Genomic DNA, 18126 nt, shown 5'->3' with positions numbered 1-18126 from the left:
CTGTGCTGATTGAATTAAGTTTAATTTCTGTAATATTAAGTTTGTTTAAATTGATGTGTTTTTATTGTAAAATTACTTATTCTAGACCAAACATATATAAAATTTCTTTGATATTAGTTTGTAGAATAATTATTTGCTATGTTAGAAGTTATAATACCATTTTAGAAGTTCGTACGAACAAAATATTTAATATATATATAAATTGACATAAAAATTTTTTCAAATCTATTTTCATTATATATTAAGACAACAAAAACATTAACAAATCTGAATATTGTTAAGAAATTTATGATAAATTCAGATCTTTGGAGCAGTTTATAAATTTTGTTAATTAAAATTATTTTAAAGACTATATATTAAAAAACCCATTAAAACGTTTTAAGAATTACATGAATTCATCAATGAGTCATGAAACGAAGTTTAAAAAAACTTCAATCTGATGTCCCATACATATAAAATACCAAGATAATGAACATTTAAATGATTAGTTTGGTAATTTTAAAATTTTTTAGTTTAAATTTTTAAAGAAAAATAGAAATAGTTATTTTATTATTTTTTAAGTTACATGAAAAAAATTTTAATTGTGTAATATTTTTTTTATTTGCTTGAAAAAATTTTGTTATTTTAATTTTAAAAGTTTATATATTTTTAAAATGTAATTCTGTAATGATTAATAAGTATCGGAAGTGTTTGAATTTGAAAAAAATAATAATAATATGGTTGAGACATATTTTATTTTCAGTGTTTTAAGCTATAATAAAAGAAATGAGAAGTTATGGATTATCAATTTTCAAGATAAGTTTGAAATGTTAATTGAATGAATTTTTGATTTTAAGTAATGAAAATATATTAGAAGAATTTATAGGATTTACTTTTTAATTATTTTACGATGGTAATTTTAATTTTACTTTTTATTTATTTGGTCAATCCCATACTTCTTTTTCAGTTTAAAATATATTATGTAATATGAAAAACGCTGCAAGAACAGTGTAATATAAATTCCGGGACCAAAAATAATAATTATTATTATATTACAATTGCATTAAATGTACATAATTATATATCATACATTACCTTGTTGAGAATTAAAATTTCTGTAGAATTTTAAGTTTTTTTTTTCTTTTTTTGTTTAATTGAAGTAATGATTACATATTTTTAAAAGTAATAAATATAATTAATATACTTGTTCTGTGACATATTTTATTGTGTCGTCTTTCTTTTCATTTTAAATTATACTAGATATTATTATTATTAATAAAAAAATAAATTTATACTTTATTCAATACCTTAATAAAAGCTATTGACTGTATCCTAACACAGTAGTTGTTATTATGGTATTTAGCACTTAAAACGAATAGTAATTAAAGAAATGTTAAATTTTAATAACTAAAATTGAAGCTTAAACTTTGAAAATTTGTAGTGTACAGTATTAGTTTTAAAAGTTTACCTTGAAAAAAGAATATAGGAAAATAGTTAAAATATGGTCTTCTATTTGTCATCTATAAACATGATGTTGAATATGTATATTTGTTTGGGAAGTTCTATCCAATAGCACTATGCCTTTCAATTTCGGAAAACCTAACTTGAATTTTAGAAAAAATTAAATTTATTCATTCATTGTGACGGTGTCACAATGCTGGGCTGCAATTTTTAATTTATTTAATTTGAAATACTACCGTATTAATTTGAGGCGGAGAGCATATGTCTAGCCCCTGCACATGATACTTTTCCGTTAGCAACAAAGTCGTGCCGGTTATCTATTAACCGTTTTCGGGGGAAAAGTTTAGAATTGAAAAAGCGTGACTTCCGGTTTGCATTGGAAGTCCATATATAGTTAATCGGGGCCTCCTGCCTCTCAGTTTCCATATCTGATCTCGTCTTTCTTCTAACTCCGTTCTTTAGATTAAGGACGAACGGCGCTGGAAATTTATAGGTTACAATTTTTTTCAAATTGCAGCACGAAAATACACACGTGCTAATGAAACTCTCGCTAACTTCACCTAATGGACGATCGGAACGCCGCCTTATCGGGAGCAGTTGTCCCTAGAATGAAAATTTGTTTGGAGAACTACTATTGTTCTCACCTTCGTTATCTAGTAACCACGTTAACAGAAATAAATCGATAATATGAATCAAATAAACTATTAATTTATTAGTTTAATGTTACTTCAAACCATTATCATAGAATTAATGTATTAAAATAGTAATTCAAAGTTTATGATTTTAATCTTTGGCTGTATTGGCCTTTTTGTGCTCTAAGAGCGGTAAAGGGCCTAAAACCACAAATAATAATTTTAAAAAATCTTTGGCTGTATATAAATAATGATGGGTGCCGGCTGGATGGCTAAGGCGTCAACGTACTACTATGGAGATCTCTGGATTGAATCCAGGCGAGCAACTTCAGACTCCAGGGAGCAAATTTTATGGTGTTTTCCACCTAAATTCGATCCCAGGATCTCCAGAACGGTACAATGGACCTCAGGAAATTTTTCATGGGGGTCTGTTCCGGATATGTTGAATTCTGTCCCTCACCATCCGGTCGCCACATTGTGGGCCTGGCCGAACCCGTGATGGCCTGGAAAAAAGGCCCTTTTAGTGCCCACAGTTCAGAAAAAATTTTCAAAAATGCCTATCCGAGGAGGTAAGGCATTCCGGATAGCCGAGATCGAATCTGAACAAAACTCCAGGAATTTTTCATGGGCAGTTCGCTCCGAATATGTCGGACCACAACCCTTAGCACCCCATGAAATCCATGATGAGTATGATTAAAAGACCTCTTAGTGTTCACAAGGCAGAAAGCACCAAACACTAAAAATGGAAAATTTTGGAGTCCTAATTGGATACGAACCTGGATCACCTAAGTCAAAGACAACTTTTCGTATTGCAGTTGATACAACCCGTATAATTATGAATATTGCTTTCAGTTGATGTAATCAACATTAATAATACAACAGCCGGATGGCTGATGCGGTAAAGGCACCAGCTTATCACTTCCTGGACAAGCTGGTGCCTTTACCGCCTTCGCGGACGCATCAGACACCAGTTCCTCACCACCCGATCTTCCCTATTCAAAGCTATGATGAGTACATAAAAGGATCTTATTATTGGCCGCAGGGAAAGAAAAAGTCAAAAATGAAAAAAAGAAACTCATAATTATTGAATATTTTGGATAAATATCGGATAAATTTAAATTTTGGATATAAAAATATTCAATAATAAAATATATTTAATTTAATAATAGAAAAGTGTAATTTCAATTGTTTCATTGAACGTGTTTCTTTATTATTAATTAGTTATGTTTTGTTATCTAATTTTTATATTTTCTCTAGTTTATCGAGAAATTTCAACAATTCCCTTATCCACAGTCAAAAAGTTGAGATCTTTTCCAACCAAATTTTTAGAAAATAGCGAAAATAGACTTGCGAAAGATGTCACGGACAAGAATTTTCTATTCGACAATATTATATATCCTGGGGTGAACTATATGACAGATTATTACCGCAGTTTACTAATACCAACCAAAAAATATAAATTAAATTACATTGCATTACCAACCTTTGATTTTGGAGATAAACATTCATCTCGGAAAGTTTATCATTCACAGTTCAAAAGTCATAAAGACCACGTCATTGACAAATTAGAAAGCTTTATTCGGTCACAAAAAACTGCAGAGGCTACAGTATCTAGTTTGTTTACTGATATAAAAACCAAACTTCCCTATCAAGAACTAAATGAAAAAAACTGGAATGAAGTTGAAAGAAAAGAAAAGCAAACCAGGAATTTAGATATTATCAATAATGAGAATTTGTACGAATACACGAAAACAAACGAAAGTATCATTCCACAGAAAAACAAAACCGATACGAAAATAACTCAATTTATACAATTTATTAAGGGGAAAAGGAAACAAAATAGAGAACTACTTATTGTGATCTGGGTATTTATCGCAGTTAACATACTTTTGGTTCTTATTTTCTTTTTATGTCGAAATTATCCAAAATGTCAATCTGAAAAAAACTCCTTTGAGTACAGAAGGCTTTTAGAAGAGGAAGGACTCGAAGATGAACCTGAAAAATCAGAAAAATTAGCTAATTTTGAAGACAGGAATCAACAGATATTTGAGGAAAAAACGATAGAATATTCTGTAAATGACCCGTTATCAAATTCACTAGATAACGTACTGTTTTCAAAAGAAGTTCAAAAAATTAAGGATGATTTAGACGAAATAGAAATTCGACTTTGGAAGAATCTGTGTCAGACGCAAGACATTGTCAATAATACACTGCTACAAGATCGAGAATTGAATGTAACGACAGAGTTAAATATTCTGCACGAATTGAATATTTTAAAAAATAACTTCGAAAATTGTAAATTTTTACAAATTGGTGATAATTGAATGTTACTTGCAGGCTGCATCACGCTTTCGTCTAAAAAGCTTCATTTATCTTCTGTTAATTTTATTGGTATTTAAACTTTTTTAAACTATCAAATACAGTATTAATCTTATCGCTTATAATGTTGAAAATATGATACAAATATGTTATATTTAACATTTTACAAAAATAATATAATAAAATGTAATGACTTCTTGGCGTAAATTTTGATGCGAATGTGTCGATATTTAGCATATTGCCGATTAACTTGTTTAAATTGTTTCATTAAATTAATGATTGGAATAAAAATGTAAATTCAGTTTCCTTCCTATGCAGCCATCAATTGCTACACCATAAATCGCGATGAAAACAAGCTATAACTATAGTGAACCGAGGCGTTGTGTCAGTAAACTGTCCTGTAAACATTTACCTATAAGTCAGTCCATTAATATTTGTTGCCTTACCAAAAAAAATTTTTTCTAAATCTATTTCTCTTAACTTTTTACTCTTGAGAGACGTTGCTAATAAAAACGTGGTGATATGGCAATAGTAAATTATTATAATACTAGCAGATGAGCCCGGCGTTGCTCGGGCAAAAAGTAACGATAGCAAAGATAAAGATTATTACATTATAGCCGATTTCACCCTTTTTCACCGGGTGTAATAATTAGGTCCTCCTCTTCCGAGGCTAGAGAATTTTTAGATAGGTCTAAAAATATGTTCGATTTCCCACAAAAACGCGAAAAACCGCATCTAAAATAGTCCAGTAGAGGCAAAGTTCTTCCGGGTAATCCTTGGCCCTCTCCCTCTCCCCCACGGGGAATTTCGAAAAATCCCTTCTTAGTGTACAGTACATTCCAATGAGTTACTCTAACTATGTACCAAATTTCAACTAACCGTTTGGGCTCTGCACTTATTGACGAGACTACGTCTTGTCTATAAAATTGCGCTGCTGTCTACGGCTGCACATCTTAGAGGTATGGAGGAGAACATGTCAGAAGTTGCAATTTGGCAGAGAGTATTTGGTACCCAAATCATGCGCATATAAAATAAACCGGACTTATAGGTAGTCAGGGAACCGAGAACCGAGTAAAAATAAAATACAAAATGGCAACATTATACAAACAGGCGCTAGTGCGAGATTTGCGCATGTGTTGCTCGATGGAAATTTCGAAATGCGAACAATGCAAAATCGAATTTTGACAAACGTGTGACACACGTTACGCGTGCATTCTCTCGCTCTCGTCGTTTCGCCATCCTGCGAAACGACGAGAGCAACATCGGGACAATTTGAGTACAAATCTTGCTGCTTACCGTAGCCAAGAACAGGCCCGTGACAACGTAACCAGTCGTAACTATGGCGGCAAAGAAGCCTGCCGTAATCTATGCCAGGACCCCGAGTACCGGTGTCGGCTTTTCCTCATTGGAGTGCGCTCATTTTTCTCTTTTCCTTAGAAAACGGTGCGCAGTCGAGACATAGTCTCGTCCCAAAAATGGCCTTGCCGTTTTACTTCTTATCATCATCAACCCATCTCGATTACATTATAAGACAAATATACAATCATAATAATACCTCTTAAATAGTAATCAAATAATTTTAATTATATAAAATTACAATTTTGACAATTTATTACAGTATTTTTAAAAGTGGTATAAAGTTCATTAGCGATTAACAAAAGCATTTTACTTCGGCGATGTTTATGAAATTTTATATGGTCATTTTTTGTGTGTTTTAGGTTGACAATTTGGTCAACCTAACGATACAGCGATCTCTCTTCTTAGTCTTCTAGTTATGAATTCTTGGATACCTTCAGCCATAACTACTTCCACACTTCGTGCATTTATCAGTTAATTCTTGCCAAGAGAAGTCAATATTGCTTTGGCATCCATGATGATATATTTTTTCCAAAATAGCACCAAAAAAAAAACAGATTTAAGGAAAGTACAGCGCTACGACGAATTGCCATCTTCTGCTGATTGGTTTGCGTTTGATGATAATCGTATTAAATACAAATCAATGAAATTCCGCGATAATTTAGCGAGGTTGAGGCCGAAGTTTTACGTCGGACGTTTAGCGCCGCTTTCCTATAAGCCTAGAAGTTTGATAATGGTGTTTGGAAAGTCAGTGGAATCATGCTCGACATTCCAAATGCCATTGTCTTTATATTAACTTCTAGGCTTACAGGAAAGCGGCGCTGGACGTCTGACGTACACGTTTTCGCGTTTAAAACTTCGGCCTCAACCTCGCTTTTGAATCAACGTAAATTTTGAGCTTTTTTAGCTTCGAGCAGATCGCGTTATATCGAATCAGTGTTAATCGAGGCAGCGTTAAGCGGGGTCTTACTGTATAAGCAATCGAAAAGAGCAAATATCGCCAAAAAGCTGAATTTTCTTATTCTTTCAGCACTACAGTAGCTCCTAGAGAAAAACTACTGGGTCTAGAAAACAAATTCTAAACTTAAGCCTCTCTCGTTGCTGGCGGAACTTCCGGGTCGATAGGTCAAAGAACTACTTTACTTTTATCACTTAATTTTATGCTTATAAGGATAAAATTTCATTGAAACGAATAATTTTCATTCAAAATATTATCCAGAATAAGCTCAAATTTATGCGAATTAAAATCGTTATAAACGCTTTCAATATGCCGCGGCGTATTGAAACCGTATAAGCGTCAAATCTAAATGTAAGAAACAAAAATAAAAATGTTGCAAGAGTACCGCTTAGAAGCGCATGCTTATCTTTACCAAAGAAAAACTAACCAAAAAATTTGGCTGTCATCTAAATTGTCATACTTTTTTACTCCACAATTTTTTGCATCTCACGCTTCTGACGTTTTCGTTTAGATATCAAAGATTATGTCTGGAATATTGACGTATTGTAAAAATAAAGTCTAATCCTAATTTAGCTAAGGCACACAGCAAAGGAACGTGAAGACCGCTGAGGTTTCACATTCAATGTCCATGCCTTCGTGCTGGCGATCGTATCGAAACTCAGCTTAATGTATTTTGAGTAAATGTGTGGTAGGTACTGTACACCTGATGGCGGCACTTCCGGTCACTGTCTTGTTTGTGGACATAGCGATGGCAAACGGCGAAAATACTAACAAAAACGTATTATAAAGAAAAAAATTGTACTCACAATTATCATCATTTTATTTTTCTTCTATTCTAACTAGAACATGATTCTGCAAATCTTTAGTAACAACATCTTGTTTTATCTTACTTGATACTTTTCCCGTACTTTTAACACGTTTCTTCTTTTTTCCTCTTTCGATTTTCGGGTTTCTTAGGAATTGCTTTGGGACATAAGCCACAATTCCACCAACAACCCACTTGATTCCTTTCAAAATCCTACCGTTTTCGTTTTTCCTTTTACTCACAACTGTTCCGTCGATTTCGACAATCTTTCCAGGACCACCAATTTTCATTTGAGATAAATCATACAAGGAAATCATCGTAATATGTCGTACCAGTCAACAGCTGTATTGCTTACGCCCACAGCCAAACAGGTCGTTCTCAATATACACTTTATGTAAATTAGATGCCAAATAATAGAAAAATAGTTCCCATGAAATTTTTCCGAATTGCCTTTAAAAGTTCCGTCAAACTGCGAACTGCTCAGCTTGCATTTATGACATCGAAATAAAATTAAATCACGATCCTTTCTATCAATTAATTTACGACGACCATCGCATTTCATACAATCTGCATCTACAGGTTGTAAACCGAACTTTATGGCAAACTTTATTTATGATATAATCAGATTTTCAGAAATAAATCTATTTCTGAAAATCTGCTTATAAATAATGAAAAAAATCCTTTAGGGTCCTCTTTTTCCATAAAAACTGTTGACCTTTGAGTAATTCTGACATTACAACAAAAAAAAGAAGAAAATAGTAAATATTATCTGCAAAAAAATTTTATACAAACTCCAAGAAATAAATTTTTGAAACATAATAATAAAATAACACTAAACAAGTTTATAAATTGATTTTAAAAAACACCAATATAAACTCCAAATGACGTTAGAAATCTTGAAAATCATTGACAGCAACCTCTACATAAAAAAAACGAAATAACTTAATAGCGAGGTTGTGGCCGAAGTTTTAAACGCGAAAACGTGTACGTCGGACGTTCAGCGCCGCTTTCCTGTAAGCCTAGAAGTTTGACAATGGCGTTTGGAATGTCGAGCACGATTCCACTGACTTTCCAAACGCCATTGTCAAACTTCTAGGCTTACAGGAAAGCGGCGCTGAACGTCCGACGTACACGTTTTGGCGTTTAAAACTTCGGCCTCAACCTCGCTATTATCGAGATTCCGGAAGTACCGCCATCAGGTTTACCTAACTACACATTTACCGTATTTTGAAGCTGGAACAGACTCAATCATCGGACCCTCTCGTCCCTTTTCTAGCAGGCTGATGCCAGGCATGTGATCCATTAAGAGAATTCCCTGCATCATAGAATCGGTAAGGATATCTTACGTAACAAACCGATGCTCTATAGATTTGTTTACTTCTGCAGCTTCTCCAGCACCTGACACTTACATGTCAAGTGTCAAATTTTCATTTTTTATAAAATTTTTTGAAGAAATGCTTTCTCTGGAAATGTGCAGACCAAAGCAGTCCTTTCTATACACATTACTAGTTAAATAGCGTTATGCTCGCTACTGCATATAACTATGAAGATTCTATAACATATTATTCTTAAAAACTAAAAAAATTATTCTCCCTGTATTAAAAATTGAAGCTTTTTTGTAAAATCATAAATATTTTAACACTACATTTAAAAATCAAACCAATAACATCAGAAAAATGCAGATTTATATAATATTTATTATTGCATTATTAAGTTTTGTTCATTATACAGAGAAATTAAAGTGAATAATCTTCAAAAATTTTTCTGCCTTTATATTTCATAGAAAATATCAAGCTGACGATATTCTTGGAAACTGTTCAGACTAATTTAATAATCTGTTGATAGAAGTATTACAAATATGCAATGTATACAAATTTAATTTCAATTTAAAACATTACATAATTTAAAATAAATTTATTGATATAATTTAATACTCAGATTTAAAATATGTATTAAGTTATTTATTAAACTGTTATGAATACAGATTATTTTTACAATATATTACAAGTTACAAATATAGGAAGATTTGCGTAAAATAATTCCTTTGGTATAAAATAAAATTATATAGATGTATGAAAAAAAGATGAGAAATAAATATTGGAGTTCAACACAAGAAAATAATTTACGACATATTTGAAACAGATTTATCTGGTAAACACAGTTCAAAAGTACCAGAATGTTCATTTTTAAGATAAAAAATAAACATTAACGTTCCAGATATTTTTGTTTCCAATAAAAAAAAAGGCTGAGGTTAAAGATTTTTTTCAATTCACATTATGGAAAATAAAAAAACTAATTTAGATCTAAAAATTTTACATTTCTATATTATTAAAGAGTTCAATTATACAGGATAACACAACTAGTTAATTTTATAGAATAATTTTGTATTTTAGTCTAACATTAAGAGTTATATAGTTCAGTCAAACAATTTTTGATTTCTTCTACAAGTTTTTCTCTTGAAACTTCAATCTGAAAAATTAAAATACTCATATTATAATCTATAAAGTAAATAATTTTCGATTTAAAATAATTTATATATTAGCTCATACAGTAAATAAAAAAAAAATCTTAGAAAAAAGTATTTAACATGAATTTTATTTGCGTAATTCTAAATAAGACAAATATCTATAAACTAACACTGATGGCATGAATGAAACCAGTAATTATTACAATGGAAAACTGAAGAGTCTTAGATTTAATAAAGTGCAGTTTGCTGCTGTTAATAATTTTGACAATGTTTTTAAATAATGATAAGAAACAAAATCTAGAAACAATATAAAAAAATAGCATGTAACACCATTTTGTACAGCAGTTTTTTAAATGAGATTGAATTCATGTTTAATTTCTACGGTAAATTTTTGAATTCGTCATTTGAGGTTAGGACAAATGTTGAAAATCTATAATGTGATTATTCTGTTTAATTAAAACTGGTTTGGATTGGAATGTAATAATCAAGATAATTTAGTCTTCAATTTATTGAATAGATTCATTAACATATGCAGAAATAAATATGATTAATTAAAAAGCTGTTGCAATAAAAAATGCAGTTTGCAGAACTTCAAATGTATCTAATCACTATGAAAATTATTGTCGTGAAGAATCATCATTAGAAAAAAAATACAAATTTTAAATTGTACTAGTAGGCATGCATCACAATCAACACCAGTAATGTATTAAATTCCCTTACTATCTATTTGTGGGTTGTATTTATTTTTGTTACATTAATATTTATAAGGCAATTTAGAAATCATTATGTGTTATTAAAACAAAGAATTATTTTAAATTAAAATTGAAAAAATGATTGTAGATCTTACAAACTAATAATTTTATCATCTGGGTAATAACAGGAAAAATTTTTCCAGTTTAACACTTTACAGATCAAATTTTTTAAGGAAATACAAAATTTTAAAATGTAAAAAATATAATCTAACTGTAACAGTATTAAATACACCACCATTATTATTCTCTGAAGTAGGAATCATTTTCACCTTAAACAACTATAAACATGAAAATATTTACTAAACTATTTAATAAATATATAACTACTATCAAAGGATATGCAGGTTAGAATGAACTTTTAAATCAAAATGTGCTGTAAGTGCTTGAAATCCTCAATTAAATATCCAAAGTGAGATAGAACTAATGGTGGTGCTTCCAGTTTGTTGGAATGCAATGTTAAACTTGTATAATTGGCAAAATTTAGATCATGTCTTAGATGAAACTATAATTCTGACTATGTATGACATTTTTCGATGCTTATAAATTTATATATATATATGTAGATACCTGAATCTAAATCTTTAATTTTTCCCTCTCAACATCAAAGAAAAGATTAGTCATTTCTCTATGGATTTGCATCTATATAACATTGTATGGAAATTTTTATTATATCAGTTATTTCTTTAGCATATCCAATATTGCTTTGATGATTTATGAATAATATTGACTTAATCCAAAACGATGTCTTCTTTTAATTATTCCTTATCTCACAACTGGGTGCTTAGGTAGATACTAGGCATCTTTAGCATCACTCTTTATTCAGGAATATCATACACACTGATATGCATTTTGGGCATACGCCTCTCTTCCGTCGGCTTTTTCCTTAAGACATTTAGTAAAGGGGTGCTAAGTAACACACATCCTTTTTTAAAATACATATATTTACAGTTAAAACTTCCCAACAGCACTTAGCCTTCACTGGTGACGTTGATTTTACATCATCCCCAGTGAAAAACTTTAGACAATCACTCGTGTAAGATGGCATTTTCCTAAATTAATTTTTTGAAGGCCAGTGATAAGTGGAAAAAATTTTTTCAATTAAAATGTTTACAGTTAGCTGATAGAATGTTGCATGAAGATATCATGAAAATACAGCTAAGTTAGTCAATGTAGTAAAAAATTCCTGCAAAAACTAGTAGATATAGAAAATCACCACAATTACATATGATCACAAGTTAATGATATTTCAGTGATAGACTGTTAATTTAAAATAAATTGAAATGAAAACGATTTATAAAATAAGGTATGCATATAATATTAAAAACAAGTTCAAACCTCTTTTCTAGTTGAGACATGCCGTAACTTTACAATTCCTTTTTGCAACTCACTTTCACCAATGATAATAGCCCAAGGTATTGCATGTTCTTCACAATATTGTAACTGATCAAGAAGTTTTGGATTTAATTTATAGGAATGTTCAGTCTGTGATAAAAATAAAAAAATAATATAATTATTTATTTATACTATAATAATAAATATAAAATTAGTTATTTTTACAAAAATGTCAACCATTTTTAATTAAACAATATACAATGAATTATGAGAATACTAATATTTTGAGTTAGCAAATTTAGTTTGAAGAAATCTTATATTTCTGAAATTTGCAAATCTTTATATTAAGTTTTTTCATTATTGAATATTTAGATTTTATAATGCATTTAATTATTTTGATCTATTTTAAAATTTAATAAATTTTACTCTCTTTTATTCTATTAAATCATCCAATAATACAGAGAAAAACTTGAAATGTTTTTGTGAAGTTTATTTTTACATACTATTTCTTTCACATCATAACAATTTGTAATTACTAGGGTTTCTCAAACGGGATCCTGGTTATTTTTTTCACCCGGGAAATATGCCTGGAAATTTTTCTCATCCCGAGAAATCCTGCAAATTTCTTAAAAATTCACTTTTTTCTTATTTTGTGTTAAGGTTGAGGAAATTTTGCAAATAGAAAGTATAATTAACTCATAAACTGTCAGAATACATTTGTATTTATTAATTCCAAACCTACTTATTAGTTTTTTAAATTTTTGCTCAATATGGCATGTCACAAATGGTAAATAATCAATACATAGCTTATTTGTAGCAGGACTCTGAAAATTCTTTACTTGTCAGAACCTGTAATATCTGGAATAATTGTGTTTATGCTGTCTCAATTTTTAACCATGCCCAGTAGCTTCAATAACTGCATAATGCCACGTTGTGCAAATTGGGCAAGGATACAAACAAGTATGAAGTATGCAAGTATGAAGTTTTTCTTCATAAACCTGATTATTAAAGGCAAACAAACTGCCGAATTATCGGGCTAAGTTTGATGTTTCTATTCAAGCAGCCGAGGTAGACAAATCAAGAATACTAGAGAGCAAAAGAAGTACTACAATCTGGAAAATGAACTAGAAATCTTCCAGGCTACAGGTGAAAAAACACAACACCTGTCTTCTCTTAAATGCATTAAAGACGATTCCACCCACATGAATTGAATCGGAAAGGGCATTCTTGGTAGCAGGCTTTTCATTAGTTAAATAAGAACTAGATCAAGTGATTGGAGTATTGACCATCATTGCTTTTTAAAATCTTATTATAAAAATTTACAATAATATTTTGTATTATGTTTTATTTAAAAATGAAAATTACTTTTTAAGTTAGAAGTTTGATCCAAGTTCATTTTTTAAAAATTTTCTACTCAATTCAAAGCATTTTTTTGTTGTTGTTTTTCTACATAATTCAAAGGTAATTTTTAATATATATTTTACACAGCATTGTTAATATTACGATTTTGGAGGTTGCAGGGATGTATTAAATTACTTTAAAAAATAAAAAATAATTATATCATTTGATTTCAAGATATTTTGTGTATGTTAAAAATAATTAATTCTATCCTGGAAAACCGAAATCCTGGGACAAGCAAAAGACCGGGAAATGAGAAACACTAGTAATTACTGGTCACTCATGTTTTATTCTACTTCCAACAGAATACCTTTCTTGAATTCAATTATTAATTTAATGCAAATATTTTCTATTTTTATTTCTAAGTTTATATACTTTATATCATTTTAAGCAGAGCAAGAGAATAATCCTGCAACTGTATACAGTTTGATTTTTAAAAAATGATTTTATATCCTGAAATATCCTGCTGCAATGTGAACAACTTATGTAAAGTATCATACTACTAAAGAACTGCATAATCAATAAGTAAGTAAATTTAAAATAAAATTGTAAAAGTTTATAGAGAGAACTCATAATGAATGAATGAATAATTAAACCTTCTGGAACAAAATTAAAATTAGTGGTGATCTATGAAAATGATAAAATTTTTTGCTAGTAGTTTAAGAAATTAAAAATGCATAAATTGTATCACACACTTACTTTTATATTTGCATCCCAAAGCTCTCTGCACAATTTCATTCTTTCTTGAATCATCTTCTTTTGGGCAGATGCAACATAAACTTCAGTGCATGTTGTTCTGATTTTTTTATTATTAAGCTGAAAAGTTAAAACTTTTATTTATTTTAATTTTCAAATAGATAAGTATTTTTAAAACTCAAATGCAATTCCTCTCCCAAAATCTTTAATGTAACATTTAATAATTTTGAATTATATATACACAAATTAACAACAAATGAAAGAGAATTGTAAACATAAATAAACACATTTCTTTTCTGAATAAAAATTTTAGATATTTTTATATTTAAATTCATTTCCAGATTCTGTATTAAGCTTGTAAACTACAGAAATTATGATTTAAATTTATTCTAAAAATATCTTTTATTCTAAATCAAAACTAGAATGCTTTTTCATTACTATATTTTTATTTACTATATTTTTAAACACAGATTACTTTAAAACAACTTAGAATGTACAGTATAGTTTGATTTTGGCTGACATAATCTCTGATGCTAGCACAAGCATTCTTTAAGTTTAGAACTGTGACATTAATTTACACCAATAAAACAATGAAAAGATAAATAAGAATACCCACTGTATACAGCTGAAACAAATTACGTCACAATTATGCTTAATTGCATTGATTGATTTTATTCTATTTAAATTCTATAAATATATCCTTTGGAGGCACCAATTTGGTAGGGACATGGCAAAGGACAGGCAATGTGTGAGCAATGTTGCCAGGTCTGATAGATTATTGCTAGTTTTGGTAATATTTTGAAGCAGTTGGCAATCTGGCAACAGTGTTTTCAACTTGGCAATTTTTCTATACTATTATAAATTTCTCAAGGTGTGTTCAAATACCTTTATTACCAATACTGTAGAGTACTGAGAGAAGTAATGGATCAAATTGAATTGAAAATTATTAGTATCAGATTATGTCAGCAAAATTCAGTTTCATATTATATCCAGTTATAAACCTATCTAAGTGAAACTTGTACCTGAACTGAAAAGTATTATAGCTTCTTATATACTTTTTAAAATTTCATTGGAAACCATTTGATTCAGCTTCTATTGATGTAAGAGTTTCACTTTACAAGATTTATTTACAATATATTGTACATTTATATTTGAAAAAATCTACACAATTCTACTAAATAGAACTGTTAAATAATTAGTTTCTAGTTATTAACTCAAAAATTTTTATATGAACAATTAAAAACTTCCTAATTTTTAATGGCTTAGGTATAATTATATCATATTAACTACAATAAAAAAATATTAAGTAAAATTTTTATATTTATTTTTTAAAACTTACTTGAGCCTTTGCTTCCATAATTGAAAATATACGTTCTATCCCAAGACTAATCCCAACACAGGGAACGTTTTTATGCTTTGAATCAAACATTCCAACTAATTTATCATATCGTCCACCCCCAGCAATACTTCCAACTGAAACTCCATCATCATCATCACCAGTACAATTAACAGAATTTCCTTTAAACATATATGTAAAATTTTACACAATCATATATTTAATTTTAATAATATTAGATAATATTTTAAATATTCCAAACAAACTTATGTTTTCTTCAGCAAAAATAATCAATTTAAAGTTTAAATTATATTAAAAACAGAAAAAATTTTTAGTCATCCAATTAATTTCATTAACAGATTTGTAATCAATTGTCAAAATTAATTAATTGTTCATCAATTGTCTAAAGTTTGAAAAAGGTACATACACTATATCACATTTTTCTAGTCTAATCAACCAACTTATTTTCCAGTTATAAGATTGATGGAACTAACGAATATGGAATAAATACAGGCAGTTATTCAAACTGTATAATTCAAATTTTACATATCTCACATAAAAGGAAGGACAAATGCAGTAATTGGAGTTTCCTTTAGATTGGTTTAGTAAATAAATACATTATTAAATTAATTCAGCATTAAATTTTTCTGTTATTAGTCACTTTTTTATAAATATTAAAGAATGAGGTCAAGGAAATGACATCAATTTATATCCAATTTGCTGACATCATTTATAAAAACACTTTGTTATTAATTAAATTACAACTAAAAATACAAACTAAAACAGAAAAGTTAAAATAGCTTCAACTTTGTTTTCTGTTGAATTTCTGTCAAATTGAAAATGTAAAAACTGGAAGTTGCATCATTTTCTGTTTTCTGTTTCAGGTGTATTTTTAGGTAAAGCCCAATACTAAGAATATTATTAGAGACATACAGATAATATACTTCTAAACAATAATCTAAAGTATAACACACATATTGAAATTATGGTTAATGTTACCCTTAGTGCCAAGATGGCGACTCGTCTCTGATTCCAGCAAGGAAACAGTGGGACACACGTTTTAACCTAACCTAACCTATTCTAATAAATTACCATAATTATTAGCAACCAAATTATTAGAATAGGTTAGGTTAGCTTAGAACATGCGTCTCACTGTTTCCTCGCTGGAATCAGAGACGAGCCACCATCTTGGCACCAAGGGTAACATTAACCGGAATTATTACTATACATTGAATTAAAAACCTATATTATAAATTATATGATTTCTTCACATATATTAGAATTATAAACTTAACATTAATTTGTGGCTATATTTAATATTAAATAAAAGATTAGTACTAGTTTATATATAAAATAAATATATATAAGAAATTACCTGTTAATACACATTCATATATAATTCCAGTATAATAATCCAATCCTCTTGCAAGACTAAGATCAAATGATAACTATGGAATAAGGAAAATTTTGTTTAACAATTTAGCCAAGAAATTATCAAATTCAATTCTGTTCTTACATTAATGAAATGAATGCAAGAACAAAAATCCATAAAGAAAATTCTTAAATACACAAAAACAATAAATTAAGAATTTAGTTCAAATTCACATTTTCATAAATTTAATATCATCAAAGAATTATCACATCAAATTCTATAGTAAAATATGTTGAAAAAATTCATAAAATGAATCAAATTGTGGAAATTCAAAGTGCTTTCATTTTTATTATAAGTATTTTTAAGCAAACATTCTAAAAAAAATAAAATATAAAAAATAATAACATAAAAATTTAAATACATTTAAATCAAATCAATTTAGATGCAAAAAAAATTAAATTAATTAAAATATTTCATTAACTTATGGCAAAAATATTATTTATTTTTTTATTTTTATTTATACAATATTTTTATTAAAGCTACCCTTATATTCAATTGAAAAATTCACTTAAAAATTCATTAAAGTTAACGTCTATGTAAATTTTAAAAGATATCCAATACATTAATTATAACTAACAACAATTTTTACTAATCATTAAAAGATATGAAAAGCAATTGTCAAGTGCTAAATTTGGATACTTGAAATTTGAGAGATTAGTCCGAATATGTTACCCGATGACGTCTCATTAGGCATATGTACTATAATGAAATGTCATTGAGTAACATATATTTGAATTTTGAATAATGTTCTTTCTTTTTAATGGCATTGTAACGGAAATTTGTCACTGCCTGAAGAACCATTGGAGGTTAAAAAACATTTGTGGAAGTCTATTTTTTCGTTTTTTTATGTTAATTTCACACCAGTAACAGGCTTTGAGGTACATAATTAACTTTACTCCAGTGTTGAGTAGTGTGGAATTGTAATAAAGGTATTCTGAATGGAAACAAAAATCTTGTAAAAAATTTGTGAAATTATTTTAGGCATTTCAATGCAGGAAAATAATTGAAAATATCCATCATTTTGTAAAATTTGCTCTGTGCTTTTTACAAATGCCTTTGCACTTGTAGAAAAAAATATTTACAAAATTAAAAATATTATGGTCTACAAAGAGTCAATTCTGTCTGTTTACGCACACTACTTTATTAATCATAAAAATGAAACTTTGGAGACTATTTAGAACATATACTACCAATAAAAATTTC

At 29.0% G+C, this 18126-nt stretch overlaps 1 protein-coding gene across 1 annotated transcript in view; it reads right to left on the bottom strand.

The window, feature by feature from the left end:
• Positions 1 to 9842: 9842 nt before the first annotated feature.
• The window catches only part of HisRS (histidine--tRNA ligase), a 36629-nt gene continuing 28345 nt past the window's right edge, over positions 9843 to 18126 (bottom strand). Inside the window, exons 9-13 of the mRNA XM_067274745.1 lie at positions 16867 to 16939; positions 15495 to 15673; positions 14159 to 14275; positions 12065 to 12211; positions 9843 to 9979 (exon numbers count right to left, since the gene is read on the bottom strand). Of these exons, the coding sequence (XP_067130846.1) occupies positions 9911 to 9979; positions 12065 to 12211; positions 14159 to 14275; positions 15495 to 15673; positions 16867 to 16939 (585 nt within the window). The 3' untranslated portion in view covers positions 9843 to 9910. The remainder of the gene's footprint in view (positions 9980 to 12064; positions 12212 to 14158; positions 14276 to 15494; positions 15674 to 16866; positions 16940 to 18126) is intronic.

The sequence above is a fragment of the Centruroides vittatus genome, unplaced genomic scaffold (genome assembly GCF_030686945.1).
Source record: "Centruroides vittatus isolate TY-2023 unplaced genomic scaffold, ASM3068694v2 contig_563, whole genome shotgun sequence".
NCBI classification, from domain to species: Eukaryota; Metazoa; Arthropoda; class Arachnida; order Scorpiones; family Buthidae; genus Centruroides; species Centruroides vittatus.
The sequence above is the reverse complement of the archived record's forward strand: the minus strand, read 5'-3'. Positions and strand labels throughout refer to the sequence as shown.